Source organism: Cannabis sativa, chromosome 3 (assembly GCF_029168945.1).
Source record: "Cannabis sativa cultivar Pink pepper isolate KNU-18-1 chromosome 3, ASM2916894v1, whole genome shotgun sequence".
NCBI classification, from domain to species: domain Eukaryota; kingdom Viridiplantae; phylum Streptophyta; class Magnoliopsida; order Rosales; family Cannabaceae; genus Cannabis; species Cannabis sativa.
In genome coordinates this window covers 6,651,082-6,664,704 of record NC_083603.1, presented here as the reverse complement: position 1 = coordinate 6,664,704, position 13,623 = coordinate 6,651,082, and the positions used below count along the sequence as shown (strand labels likewise).

Here is a 13,623-nt window from a genome sequence, read left to right as displayed (position 1 = left end):
TTAGTAAAATTAAATGAAATTAGACAAAAATCTTTAAATTTAACAATCTCAATTCAAAGACAAAAATACTAATTAGCCAAATAAAAAATTAGAACAAATATCCCTCATATTTTTTTTTTTTTTTGAAAAGAAGATAAAACTTCATTAAAATAAGTCATCCAAAACTAAGGATGAAATATCAGTTGGCAGGGTAGCCATACTGAAAGTACAATCAGCCATAAGAACAGAGTTACGTGCCAATGCATGTGCAACTTTGTTCGCGGATCGCTTAACAAAAACAATTGAAACATTAACAAGATGTTCTAAAATTGCCTTACAATCTTTAATAACAAAACCATAAGGAGAGATCATTGGTTTATTAGAATTAAAATCATGAACCACATTGAGGCAATCAGTTTCAAGCACTAAGTCACTCCAACTATACAACTGTTATATATATGTTTTTAAAATTTTGCCAACAAAAACAAAATTGGCTTGAACTATACAACTGTTATATATATGTTTTTAAAATTTATTATTAGACTAGTACTACATGAGCAAATTATTTAACAAAATGAACATAATATAACAAGAATAATTGTAACGATTTGATAGTTGGGAGGAATTTTTTCAAAAAAAAAAAAAAATCAAGAGCAAAAGTTATAATTCGGTGGAAAAATTGTATTTATCATTATTTTATCAAGGTTTGAGTAGATCACTAAAGAGAGAGCATTGCTATTGAAAATTAGTAGTGCCTAACACTTCTAGACATACCACCTTATAATTAGTTAGTAATACTACATTAAACAATATGAAACTCAATACTTAGTTAAACCAATGACAATATTAACACATAAGAGGTTGCTAGAGAGTAGACACTATTTTAGCATTTCTATTAAGGAGACCCTATTGGTGATGCAATTCAAGAATCTTAGTCAGTTCATTGATAACTTGTTATTGAATGCACTCAAGTATTAGTTAGTATAAAATTAAAGAACAAAATGGACACTTGGGTAATGTACTAACTCTTTCAAACTACACATAATAGAAGAAGAAGAAGAAAACACTCAAACATGAAGGCATAAATGAATCTTTCTTCCCATTCTTGAATGACATATGTTCAATATAAATATATCTGCAATTCGAAACCTTCAGTAACTGAAACCATTAAACGAATCATGAGCTAGATTTGACTTCAGCAGGTTAGTCCAACATGCACAATTGGCCATTTTGAAGTTAAATACAGTTCGAAGAAACAAATATTTTACTCACTGCTCCAGAGACTTCTGCATTTGACAGCCTCGGAACGATTAAGAATAAGAATAACTTCATCAGAAGTTAACTAGTATCGACACCATCATCATCTACGCTCGTGAAGTTCCACCATGTTCCCTCTCAACATGTTCTACAAGCGCAACAGGATCCCGAAACCCTTTACTGCACTTGGGGCATGCATCAATTGTCACTTTCTTTCCCCCTAATCTGTTACCACCGCCCTTTTCGTGGACTTTCTCCACGTGATCCACCAAAGTTGTAACAGAAGAAAACTTTGCACCACATTGCGGACAAACCTCCATTTGGTCATTACTGTTACTGGTCTGTCCCACACCATCCTTTGCAATCTGCCATTTTTGGCTAATTTCATTGCTCAACTTTGTCACACTTGCTTCAGCAGAGGCTCGTACGCTCGATGCAGCATTAAGAAAGCTGGAAGCCCATTTCGAAGAAGATGTAGCTGGAGCTCTACCTGGTTTCTGCTCCTCTTTCTTACTCCTATTTAGAAGACTCATAAATCCAAAACTTGATTCTGGTTTCTTTGGTCCGGGACATTTGTGGTCAGCTCCAAACCGGTGCTTCAAACAATGGTCTACTAAGCAGTCCCTGCACTTGAGTGTGTTTGAAAATGTTAGGATCTCCTTGCATCTGGGTACTGGACATATTTTCTTCTTTGTGACCCTCTCATAATTTGATGGATCACAATCAGTGTTAACATGTGTTTCCCAAGTAATATTTGCGTCCTCGTCGGGATTTAGACGAACACCTTTGGCACAGAGTGGACAAATGACAACAGTGACATCGTTTCTATCAGCCTTTGGACAATGGTGTTTGATGTAGCTCCGGTGCTCCAAACAAAACACCTGATCAATAATTCAATTAGTAGAACCAATCAGAACATTGCAGGAAGAGCAGAAGCAATGGAAAAACATAGAATGAAAAGCCATGTGTATGAGAAATTCTCTTATCTTTGAAAGATAAAAACAACTGTACAAGCCAGAAAATTATATCCCTGAAACACTATTATATAACATTTTTTCAACTTCAACAAGTAAATTGAAATCATCACCACCTCAATCACCATTTGTTAACATTAATGGCTCAGGTCCTCTATCCCCATTTTAAAGTATAGAAAGTGCCAAAGTACCAAAAATTAACGAGAAATGCTAAAGGCAACCCATGGTGCCTAGCACCCGTATGAGGTGTCAATTCGCTGCTGGTACAATTCAATATCGGGGTGCCACTCACAGTGGTGCTAGGCACCATGATGCCTAATAGCAACACTCAAAATTGAATATAACACAGAGGTTGAAATATCTTTAAACCAGACATACTTATTCTAAAAAGTACAACCATGAAAATACCCTTAACTAAACTTGAAATTTATGTGTATGAAACCAATAAGAAAAACCACTTCTAACTAAGGATATGATTATAAAAGCTATTATGAATATTTAAAGTGGTGGTGCACGCAGAGAACTAAAGAACAAATAGGCTGAGAACTATTAACTGTAAAAACCAACTATAACTAAATCAACTAACTTAAACCTTTATATCAAGAGTTTACCATCACAAACTTGGGGGAATTTAAAACCAACCAAAAATTCCATATTCCTACTGCAACAATCCATAATCTAAAGATTGTTAAATATACATAGAGAAGATAAAAAAGGTGCTTTTCCTTTTTGGGTATAGTTTTTCTTTTACAATTCGTTTTCATGTAAGAATAAATTTATCATTTTTTCTTCTAATCTTTTATGGGTCACTCTCAATAATAATAATAATCCAAATCATATTTTGTGGTGATACAATATAAACAGACCATAGAAAATTCAACAAATTGCAAATGTGAATTAACATAATGAGATAGAAAACGAACCAGACGGCAGCGATCACAGGTGAAGGGTAAGAAATCGATCTGCTTGCATTCGTCAACGGAGCAATGCTTACCCAGATCAGGGAATTCCGGAGTTCCCATGGAAAATCCCAATTGAAAACAAAATTGGATTGAATTCAATTAAATTCAAGAAAACTAGGAAGGCCTGGTTTTAATTGGTGTAGAGAAGAGAGTCCTTTATTTGATGGGTTCTTCTTACGCGGATATGTATGTAGCGTAGCGTAGCGAAGAAGGAGACGAAGACTCCAACCCCAAGAACCAGGAGTCGTTCAAACTTCAAACTCACCAAATATTTTTGTCACCATTTTTCTTCACAAAATATATTATGTATATCTTTTTTAAGATTAAACATATGCACACCAATACTAATGAGAATTATATCTCTAAGACTAGTAATGAGTTGAGTAATTATGTAAAGTTTAATCTAAAATTCATAAAAATAATGTTTTTTTTTTTAACAATGAACAAAATTTTATTAAAAAAAATAAGAGTTTAGTACGTTGAAAAAAGAAAAAAAAATTCTCTATCCAAACTAGTTTATTATCCACTCTAAGTACGTGCACAACTAATTCATGAGCAACTATATTGGCTAACCGACGAATATGAATTAGGGACGCCTCAAGAAAATTGGATAGTAAACTAGAAATTCTAAAGAGAACCAAGGTCATTACAATGAGAAGATCTTTTAGCAAAAGCAGAGATCACAATTAGGCAATCAGATTCAATAGAATGGAGAGGGAGATCAATTCCAAGAGACCAATCCAACGCCACCATAATAGCTACTGCCTCAGCTTGGATAACTGTAAAATTCCCTACAAAACCATCGTAGAACATAATAAGATTCACCTTAAGATATTAAACTAATAAAAAGCTAGTAAAAAATTAAATAAATATCGAGCCTATTTTGGACAGAAGGGAAACCTCCCTTCGTCCGTACAAACCATATAAACATTGAACCTAACCTCATACTTTATTTGGAAGCATGAGAAACAACATCGTAAAAAATTCCTAAATCAGCAAAACATTAATAAAAAATACTATTACCAAATAAAGATTTCGACATGCATGCCATCACTAATTTTTGTGAGTTTCGAATAATTGCTCTAATTCTAATTGTATCACTTTTATCATCCAATGATGCATCCACATTCAATTTAAAAGTCCCCAATGGTGGAGTAATCCACTTTGACATTGATGTACAAATAGTCTTCTCTTTTAAACTAGTGGTAAGTCGGATACTATTAAACTCATCAGAAAGGGATTGAATACATGAAACTATAACTTCAGGAGAACAAATTTGGTGTCTATGCATTACTTGGTTTCGCTCTCCTCAAACATACCAATCTGCCACAAGGAATACTTCAAATTCTGACTGTGATAACACTTTTGATGCTTTAATGATTATTTGGAGAGACTATTTAAGAGTTTGAACTTTAATAATTTCCACACCTTCTTAAACATACTATACAAAAAAAATAGCATGGCTATTTGTATCCAGATTGTAACCACATAGAGGACAGTTGGAATGGTTAATAATATTCCTTTTCTTCAAACCAACATTAGTAGGAAGTATCTCATGGAAGCCTCGCCATACAAAGTTTAAAATCTTTTTAGGTAAATGCATTCTCCAAAACCTCTTCCACCAAACTGAAACACATCTTTAGAAGGAGATTGATTAGGCAAATTAAAAGTAGAGGCTACAATAGCAACTTTTAACAGAATAAGAACCATCATAAAAAGGATTTTAATATATTAAAAAAAATATAAACATAAATTATAAAATATAAAATAAAATACTAAACGAGTCCCATCAGGGCAGAGAGTGTGATCCCTGTGTCCCGTTTAACATTCAGATACAAAAAATAATCCTCATTTTCGCTCCATTCTCTATTTAAATGAAGAAACCCTACTTCATTAGGGACGAGTCTTTGCTGGGCTCCATCCTCCATGACAAGAATGTGCATTCCTAGTCATAATAAAATTGTGTATAACTCTCTTTAGATCAATTGGGGTTTGTAAAATTTATCCACTTTAGTATCTTGGTCTATTTAAAATTCTAATATTCTCCAACACATCCCATTAGTATTTGAGCCCTCAACCTCATAGTTGATATACTAATCAAATTACCACTAGGCTACAACACATTATCTAACATTGAAAGTATTATTATTTATTTTATTACTAACTATATTTTAATTTTTTTTTTCGAAATGGAGCCTGAGCGGTGGGGGGCCTAAGGCGGCCACCTCCTTCATCTCACCTCAAGGCCAGCCCTGCATATTTATAAAAACTAAGTTTAAATATGGGTAAATACCATTTTAAACTTTGTGTTTTATAAAAGTTACTAATTGAATCTTCTGTTTTATTAAATGACAAAATGGATCCTGCATTTTCAAAAAATTTATAAATAGGACTCTGAATTAATTTTTTGTCAAAATAAAACTTAATAATAATCTGATCTAGAGATGTTATGAGAAAACTGATTACATTTTCTGTATCTGTTCGTATTAGAAATTGTCTTAAAGTTTGTTACATTAAAAAATAAAATTATTAAAAATTGAGCTCAGATTCTTATTTTTACCATTTTAGAAAATATAAGGTCTATTTTATCATTTAATAAAACAGATAATCTAATTAGTAACTTTTTGCAAAACACAGAATTGAAAATAGTATTTACCGTTAAATTTACCATATTTCCCATGTATTAATGGGCCTGGGCCAATATGATGAAGGTCACTGTTTGAAGCAATAGGCCCAATACTAGGCAGTAGGTGTGACTGAGGTGAGTTCCACGTATCTCGATCTTCCTCTGCAAAAACTCTCCCTTTCTTCTCCTTCGTCTCCCTCTCTCCCTCTCTTAACTCCATTAAAACACCTTCCTCTTCTAACTTGCGTAGGGTTTCAAACATGTCTTCCGTGGGAACTTCAAAGGGCATTCTTGAAATCGCCAAGTTCGGTCTCTACGTCTCTGTTCCGATCGTTCTCATGTACGCTTTCGCCAACAACAGTAAAAATATCAAGAAATTCATGGGCAATGTAAATCTCTCTCTCTCTCTCTCTCTCTATATATATATATATATATATATATATATTCATAGACTAGTAAAGGTGTGAATCATTAAAAATGAACAATCAATTTAAATTAGTGCTTTCTGCTATTATGAATTAGAAAATGAATTGCTCAGTTTGGTTCGAATTAAATTTGCCAAGTCTTAGTTTAGGTTCATAATTTGTTGTTGAATTGAGCTTTTTTGTAATTATAATTAGAGTTAGTTTGTGGCACTCTTTTTGAGCCAATGTTCGATGACTTTAGTAAAGTAATAATAGCTATAAATTTTATGATATATTTGGTCAGTGTAAACTGAAATTGATACTGAATTTAGATGAAAGATGCTGGTTTAAGAGAACTGATTATGTTCCTCTTTGAAGTTGGGATTTGTGATACATTTTTCAATTTCTACAATCATAGTCTCTTTCACACTGATGATTTGTTTCACTTGAATTGTCAATACTTCTTTTATGACTATGATAGAGCAGAGGAATATGATGTGAACCAATTTCCTATTTCAGTAAGCAGAGAATAGAAAAAGCAATAAAACAGTAACTGTAAAATAGAACAGTAGGGAAAACTAAGCCAATTCAGCCCTGGATTTCACTGTATTTCTATTAAAGGAAATTACAGCAGGAAAGGGAATGTCCTCCTCGGACCAGTGATGCTGGGAATGATCTCTATTCTTGCATTCCTTTGTTCTTCCCTTACTAACCTTTTTCTCACTCGCAAAACCACCCTCAATACAATGACTCATACACTTTTGATTTGATCTCTTATATCATACTCTGCTATCTTGGGGTCTAACAGAATACCACTTTGTATGGTTATTGTGGTATGTAAAGTATATGAAATGAAAGACGCATTTTTGCATTAAATACACCTTTGGGGGCTTATTCTTAGTTCTTAATTTTCCATAAAGCTACCCTTTTCTTTTTGGAAGGCCAGAAGTGGAAGCAACTGATGCTTTGGTATTGAGTTGGTGCCTAATTTACTTTGAAATAGATACATTAGTGAGCAAATAAGCTATTATATGACTCAGATTATTAGCCATATCTAACCAGAACTTGGTGGAGTTATACAAGTTTTGGTTGTTCATCGAAGTGTTCTATCTTAAATGCACTTCACTACATATAATGATGCTTTTATCTTAGATTTCAGCTTAAGATAATAATGTGTATTCGTTTATTGGACTGAAAGAAACATTCTTGCATTATTAAGGTTTGATGACATTAGAGACACATAGTGAAGTTTCTAGTATAAACTTATGATCACAAGGGTCATAGTAATGTGTATATCTTCTACTTTTATAAAATTTCTTATGGATCCTTACTTTTGGCCTTGCAGCATTCTTATGTAGTTTATCCCCCAGAGGCACCGAGACCCCACTCGCCAGAGGAGATGAGGGAGATGGCTCGGGAACTAGCTCGCAAGAAAAATGTACGTTGATGTGTTCTTTTTTTTTTCTTTCTTTCTTTCTTTGTTGGAAAGTTGCCATAGCTACATTTCAAATAAATGTTATGTACACATTTAATGTAATATGATGCAGCAGTAAAGTAGGTTTGATTTGTGTAACTCAAATAATGCAAATGGTTTCTATTTGTCCTTGGTTCTTTTATTGCAAGGCTAATGATGAACAACCAATCTTTACACTTAACCAAAAGTTCTTACAATTTCATACAAAATTATGCAGCAAGCAAGTTAATGGCCTATTATAGATGATAAATACTTTCAGTATTATTATTATTATTTATCAAGAATAATTATGTTTGATTTAGTTATGTTTTCAAGATTAGAGTTGCTTGAATCTGATTCGATTCAAATTTGTATTTTAAAAATTGTTTTCAATAGTTTTTTTTTTTTTTTTGATCGAACAATAATTTTTTAATTTAATAAGTGGCAATCATGCACTTAAATAATTTAATTTCAATTTTTTTATATATTGGATTTTTTTATTAAGCAATTGTACAAAGAGCGGGTATATTGTCTAGTTAAATCATAATTTTATTACATGCCATCGTGTAGATAGATAGAGCGGACGAAGCATGATAGCGACACTTGGCTTGAAATAGTTTCCGCTTTTACAAATAAAAATAAATAAATTTACCAAATTTTGAACTAATTTACCTATACAAGTATTGAAATGATTGAGATCAATTAAACAGTTTTAACTTAATGAATTTGGAAACTAGAATAGAAAAGGACTGAGTTCTTTAGTTACATTTCAATGACTGCACTTCAAAATTTTCAATTATTCAAAATGGGATTGAAAAGTATAAGCTAATTGTAACCAATCTAAAGATGAACTTTGATAGAGAATGCAATGTCACAAGGACTAAACCAGTTGAGGTTACAAAGCAAGATATGAGCTCTGAAAATGCTGTGAAGTTAGATGAACTTAATTAAGTTTGAGTAATTGTTGGTAAAGTAATCCAATGTTGCAATGCACTTCAACAAATCCAAAATTTGAACACAATTGGCAAATGGAAAATAAATTCATTCCAACTTCCAACATAGAAACCTCAGATTTGGTAATTTGAAGACACAAGTTCAATAGCCAAATAGGTAGAAACACTAAGTTCATCTAAATCAACCTAAGGAAAATTCAAAACCAATACCCCAAATCCGCAGCGCGAGACTTCAAGATTCAGAAGTTGAGCTTGTTGGAAACAAGTTCTCAACTTGCGAAATAGTGGTTCGAGCCTCTTCAATTTCTGTACCTTCCTTCTGATTCAACTCTTCTAACTCTGCTAGAGTAGCTTTAAGCTCGGCTAAGGATGACTCGAGCCGCTTTCTACAATCAGGAATCATCATCCTTGATTCTCCCAACACATTTTCCTGTTTGCAAAACAATCAACCCAATGTCATGTTCTCATATTTCTTATCAAAAATGCATATAAATTTATCTCTTTATCAAGAACATTGAAACCTGTTGCTTCAGATCATAAGGGTCAGCTCCATTCTCCTTCATCTTGGCAGTCTTGGCAGCCTCACTCTCGACCTCTTTCTCATAAGAATGAAGCTCTTTCACTAGGCGTTTACAAGTACTTGTTTTGATCTTCAAACTTCTTAGTGTTGCCATCCCAATATAATAATATCAACTTTCTGAGTTCTTATTCTGATCCTATATAAGAAGAATCTAATCAAATCAGTTTCAGCCAAACAAAAAGACCCAACCAAAATCTTCGCCAAAAATAAATAAATTTCAGATCACAGTTTGGGCAGCAAAAAATATTGATTGAATTGAAGTCATACACAAATCTCAGCTATCTTACGTGTTTAGCAAAAATAGCTTAGCAAAATTATCATTGCCGTAAAACAACCATAGAATTAAACAAATTATTTTACAAATTTTAGTATTTGACATTGTTATTTTGGTAAATTTCACCTAACCTAAACCTTATAACCTTAATTTGTTGTGATTTTAACAGATTTTTGTGTTTTAACACAATCTTAACAGTTGCATCCATTCACAATGAATAGGCATACACAGCACAAGGCTACAAAGAATTACACAATTTACAACTTGTGAGAACCATTAGAAATCTGAAATTCAAATTAACCCAAACTGCAATTACCTTTACCTTTGTATAGATACTTTAATAACTAAAAACATGGTTACAAACAGTACAAAGATACACACGGAAAACATGGAGAGATTGAGTGTACCTGACTGTCAGAGCTTGAAGCTTTATCGCGACTCGCCGCCGTCGAGCACTCGAGATTGGGTCTTGGGTGGGACTAGGACGGACGCACGGACTGAGGTGAGGGAGACAGAGCCGTCGGCGGCGGGGCTGTAGATGAAGGAGCGACGGAGCCGGAGAGAGAGAGATCGAGTAGGAAAATTTTAGCGGTTTAAGATTCGAAATAGATATTACATTTTTTTTCTTTTCATTTTTTTAATAATTACTAATTTTGTCTCTAAATTTTTAATAGGGTAATTAGTAATTTTTCCCCCGAACTTTGACATGTACTAAATCGTGCTCCTGAATTTTTTTTGCCGTTAAAAATTCCCCCTGAACTATTGAGATCGTTAAATTTAAGGACTTTTGTCTAATTTTAGTAAAAAAATTCTAAAGGGGCATGATTTAGTACATATCAAAGTTTGAGGGGCATGATTTGGTAGATATCAAAGTCTGGGGAGCATGGTTTAGTACTTAAACAATCACTGAAACAGTAAAATTGAATGAAATTAAACAAAATTCATTAACTTTAATAATCTCAATAGTTTGGGGGAATTTCTGACGGCCAAAAAAATTTAGAGGCACGATTTAGTACATGTCAAAGTTCGGAGGGAAAAATTACTAATTAGCCTTTTTAATAATACTAATTTTAAACCCTAAAATATACTTCTCGTTAAGAATCTACTAAATTTATACATATAAAAATTTGTTCTTAGGAGAATTACCCCATATACTGTTTTTTTTAATTTTTTTTTTTTTTTCAAATTACGGTTTTAGTTTCTAAAGTGGTTGTAGCGCTAGTTGCAATAGGAGTTTTTGTACGATTTTTTGTTGCAATTTAGATTGCAGAGCTAGTTACAATAGGAATTTCTATGTAGAATTCCATAAAAATACAAAAAAAAAAAAAAAAAGCTGTTTTAAAGTATAAAAATAAAAAAAACCCTTGTTCTTATTATTAAGCGATTTAAAAAACTATTTATTTTCTTATTTAAAAATAAAAAATATTAAAAAATTAATTTTTGTAATAACTAAACCTTACGTAAATAATTTTGAATCTATTTTTATTTCTCTAAAAATTTAAATTTGTTTAAGTAAACATAATATTTTTTTAGTTTAATTTTTTTTTTTAAAAAAATAATTTATTTTTATTGAATTTTTAATTATTTTTTCTTTATTTTTAAGATATGAATTTATAAACATAAATAAAACAAATCTTAGTTGAATTTTCAATAATTTTGATTTTATTATTTACAATACGTCTTTATAAATAATATAAAATTTGAAAATATCTTTTTAAGAATAATTTATGTTTTTTTAGTAAACATAATATTTTTTTAATTACTTTAATATTTTTACCAGGGTTTAATAATTTTTTTAGGACTGATAGAATATTATAATTTTTTAAAATTAATTTTTTTAATAAAATAGGGTAAATTTTGTATTGGTATATGTTTTTATAAATAAAATAAAATTTGAAAATATTTTTTTAAAAATAATTTATGTTTTTTTAGTAAACATAATTATTTTCTAATTAGTTTAATATTTTTATCACGTTTTAATAATTTTTTCAGGACTAATAGAATATTATAATTTTTTAAAATTAATTTTTTTTAATAAAATAGGGCAAATTTTGTATTAGTTAAAATTCAAAAAGTAAAAATATTAATTTTTTATGGAAAAAAATGTTAATTTTTAACGGTAAAAAAACAGAACCTAACAGAAAAGACATAATTACATAACTGCTATATATTAAGGAGAATTTTTAACAAGTCCTATATTTTAAGAAGCAAGTGTTAGGTTATAATTAACCTATATTTCGGGTCTTTAAAGTTAGCATTATCTCGTTTATTGGTGTTTTTTGGAGCAGTTTTACGCTTGATTTTCATTATTTCAGGTTCCCGGGTTGTTAAAGTTCGAATTCAGTCAAATGGCGAAAAACTGGGACAAACTTGGAAAAAATTGGAAAATTCGGTTCCTGAAGCATCAGTAGTCGCGACCTCCAGAGAGCCAGGTCGCGACCCTTTTTCCTAGTCGCGACCCTGGTCGCGACTTCGTAAGTTAGGCAGAAACTCGGTTTTTCGAGTTTTGCCTGTAGTCGCGACCAGCTTAAATGCTAGTCGCGACTATGTACGGAAATCGCAGATTTGACCTAATTTTGATTTTTCACTCAATTGGAGGCTCACCACTTATCCCTATATAAGGAATACGACATTGAAGGTCAAAGGCAAGCAAAAACAGACCTAATAGTGGAGGCAAAGTGGAGAGGAAGCTATCTTGAAGACCCGGAGCGATACCACCTTCTAGTTTCTTTCTTTTACCCTTTTTATTCTTCTTTATGTTTGTTTTTTATTTCTGAATTAATCATGGATGTTTTTAGAGTTATTATGAACTAAATTTCCCAATAAGGGAGGATGATGAATGTTGTTTAAGTTTATGCCTAGTTAATAAATAATTGTCATTCCTTCATCTTATGTGTGAATACTATCTTTATTTGTGTTTAATTTCATGTGCAAGCTTGATCACCTTTTACATGCTCTATGATCCTAATTCGAAATCTGAAAAGTGAGAATTAGGAATGCTAAAATTTGGATAGTCTAGGTTTTGATGTAAAACGAAAGTATTTACATAGCCTAGTGACTAATAGATTATTGCTTAATGCTGATTTTGTGTTGATCTAATTAAGAAGTTAATTAGAGAACATATTATTTAGAACCTAAAAGATCTGAAAAGAGTTAGGTTAATTTATAATCTGTCTTTCACATTGAGATAAGGATAGCAATTAGGCATTAACATAGGTAACTTATCAACAGGATTCACCTCCCTAATCTCTCATCTTGATTAATCTTCGTTTATTTTCTCTTTAATTTCTGAGTTATTTACTTTTAAAATTGCAACTTATTATTTTACCAAATAGAATCATAATTATAATTTAGTAGTACTTAATCCAATTCCCTGTGGTTCGACCTCACTTGCGTGAGATACTACTTGATACGTACACTTGCGTAATAAACAGAATTTTCGTAACAAGTTTTTGGCGCCGTTGCCGGGGAGTTGTTTAAAGATTGATATTACACAAAATTATACTAACTTCTACTTTGGTATATTTTCTCTTGCTGATTTTTCTAACCTTTTTCTTGCAATATTTTCTTGATCTATTTCAGGAATCATAAGTGTATCTTATTTGTCGAAGGACAAGCGGTGATATTACCAGTTGATCCCGAAATCGAGAAAACTTGTAGGAGAAACCGAAAGAACAAGAGGCAAGAGGGAGTTTCAGCAACTGCTGAAACTTCAGACATCATGGCTGCCAATGCTGCAAACAATGGAGGCAACAACGGTAACAATGGTGGCGCAGTAGAAGATCAAGCTAATGGCCGCAGCTTGAGAGATTACATTCTCCCTACTCTGACGGGAGTGCAGTCATGTATCAGGCCACCGGCAGTGGATGCAAACAACTTTGAGATCAAACCTGCCATACTTCAGATGGTGCAGTCTTCGATTCGGTTTGGTGGCCTCCCTTCGAAGATCCTAATCTGCATCTTTCTAACTTCATGGAACTCTGTGAAACCTTTAAAGTTAATGGAGTTAGTGATGATGCTATTCGACTGAGACTGTTCCCATTCTCTCTTAGAGAGCGAGCCAAGAGTTGGCTAAACTCCTTGCCACCCAACTCTATTGCCACCTGGAATGATCTGGCAACGAAATTCTTGTCAAAGTTCTTTCCTCCAGCCAAGTCTGCA

The 13,623-nt window shown here is 32.3% G+C and overlaps 3 protein-coding genes across 4 annotated transcripts; 1 reads left to right on the top strand and 2 right to left on the bottom strand.

Annotated features, from left to right (window-relative positions):
• Positions 1 to 988: 988 nt before the first annotated feature.
• LOC115711377 (zinc finger AN1 and C2H2 domain-containing stress-associated protein 13) lies at positions 989 to 3,522 on the bottom strand. The gene is made up of 2 exons (XM_030639710.2): positions 3,134 to 3,522; positions 989 to 2,117 (listed from the first exon to the last, which is right to left on the bottom strand). Exons 1-2 carry the CDS (start codon positions 3,230 to 3,232, stop codon positions 1,344 to 1,346), a joined length of 873 nt encoding a protein of 290 aa, XP_030495570.2. The 5' UTR covers positions 3,233 to 3,522; the 3' UTR covers positions 989 to 1,343.
• A 2,413-nt stretch (positions 3,523 to 5,935) lies between these two features.
• Positions 5,936 to 7,873, top strand: LOC115708879 (uncharacterized). Its single transcript, XM_030636894.2, has 2 exons — positions 5,936 to 6,187; positions 7,548 to 7,873. The coding sequence occupies exons 1-2, from the start codon at positions 6,059 to 6,061 to the stop codon at positions 7,647 to 7,649; spliced, it is 231 nt and encodes a 76-aa protein (XP_030492754.1). The 5' UTR covers positions 5,936 to 6,058; the 3' UTR covers positions 7,650 to 7,873.
• Positions 7,874 to 8,622: 749 nt separating this feature from the next.
• On the bottom strand, positions 8,623 to 10,114 carry LOC115708658 (tubulin-folding cofactor A). Of its 2 annotated transcripts, none has more exons than XM_030636641.2 (3): positions 9,870 to 10,114; positions 9,130 to 9,324; positions 8,623 to 9,038 (listed from the first exon to the last, which is right to left on the bottom strand). In XM_030636641.2, the coding sequence occupies exons 2-3, from the start codon at positions 9,280 to 9,282 to the stop codon at positions 8,841 to 8,843; spliced, it is 351 nt and encodes a 116-aa protein (XP_030492501.2). In that variant the 5' UTR covers positions 9,283 to 9,324; positions 9,870 to 10,114; the 3' UTR covers positions 8,623 to 8,840. The 2 variants fall into 2 exon arrangements, with proteins under 2 accessions (XP_030492501.2, XP_060967570.1); XM_061111587.1 differs by having other exon boundaries at positions 9,130 to 9,318; positions 9,870 to 10,080.
• Between the last annotated feature and the right edge of the window lie 3,509 nt (positions 10,115 to 13,623).

Bases quoted from the DNA above. Each gene is read 5' to 3' on its own strand.
- LOC115711377 (XM_030639710.2), bottom strand. From the start codon at position 3,232: ATGGGAACTCCGGAATTCCCTGATCTGGGTAAGCATTGCTCCGTTGAC. The intron at 2,118-3,133 runs GTTCGTTTTCTA...ATTATTGATCAG, and splicing joins CCTGTGATCGCTGCCGTCTG to GTGTTTTGTTTGGAGCACCG.
- LOC115708879 (XM_030636894.2), top strand. From the start codon at position 6,059: ATGTCTTCCGTGGGAACTTCAAAGGGCATTCTTGAAATCGCCAAGTTC. The intron at 6,188-7,547 runs GTAAATCTCTCT...TTGGCCTTGCAG, and splicing joins TCAAGAAATTCATGGGCAAT to CATTCTTATGTAGTTTATCC.
- LOC115708658 (XM_030636641.2), bottom strand. From the start codon at position 9,282: ATGGCAACACTAAGAAGTTTGAAGATCAAAACAAGTACTTGTAAACGC. The intron at 9,039-9,129 runs GTTTCAATGTTC...TTTTGCAAACAG, and splicing joins CTTATGATCTGAAGCAACAG to GAAAATGTGTTGGGAGAATC.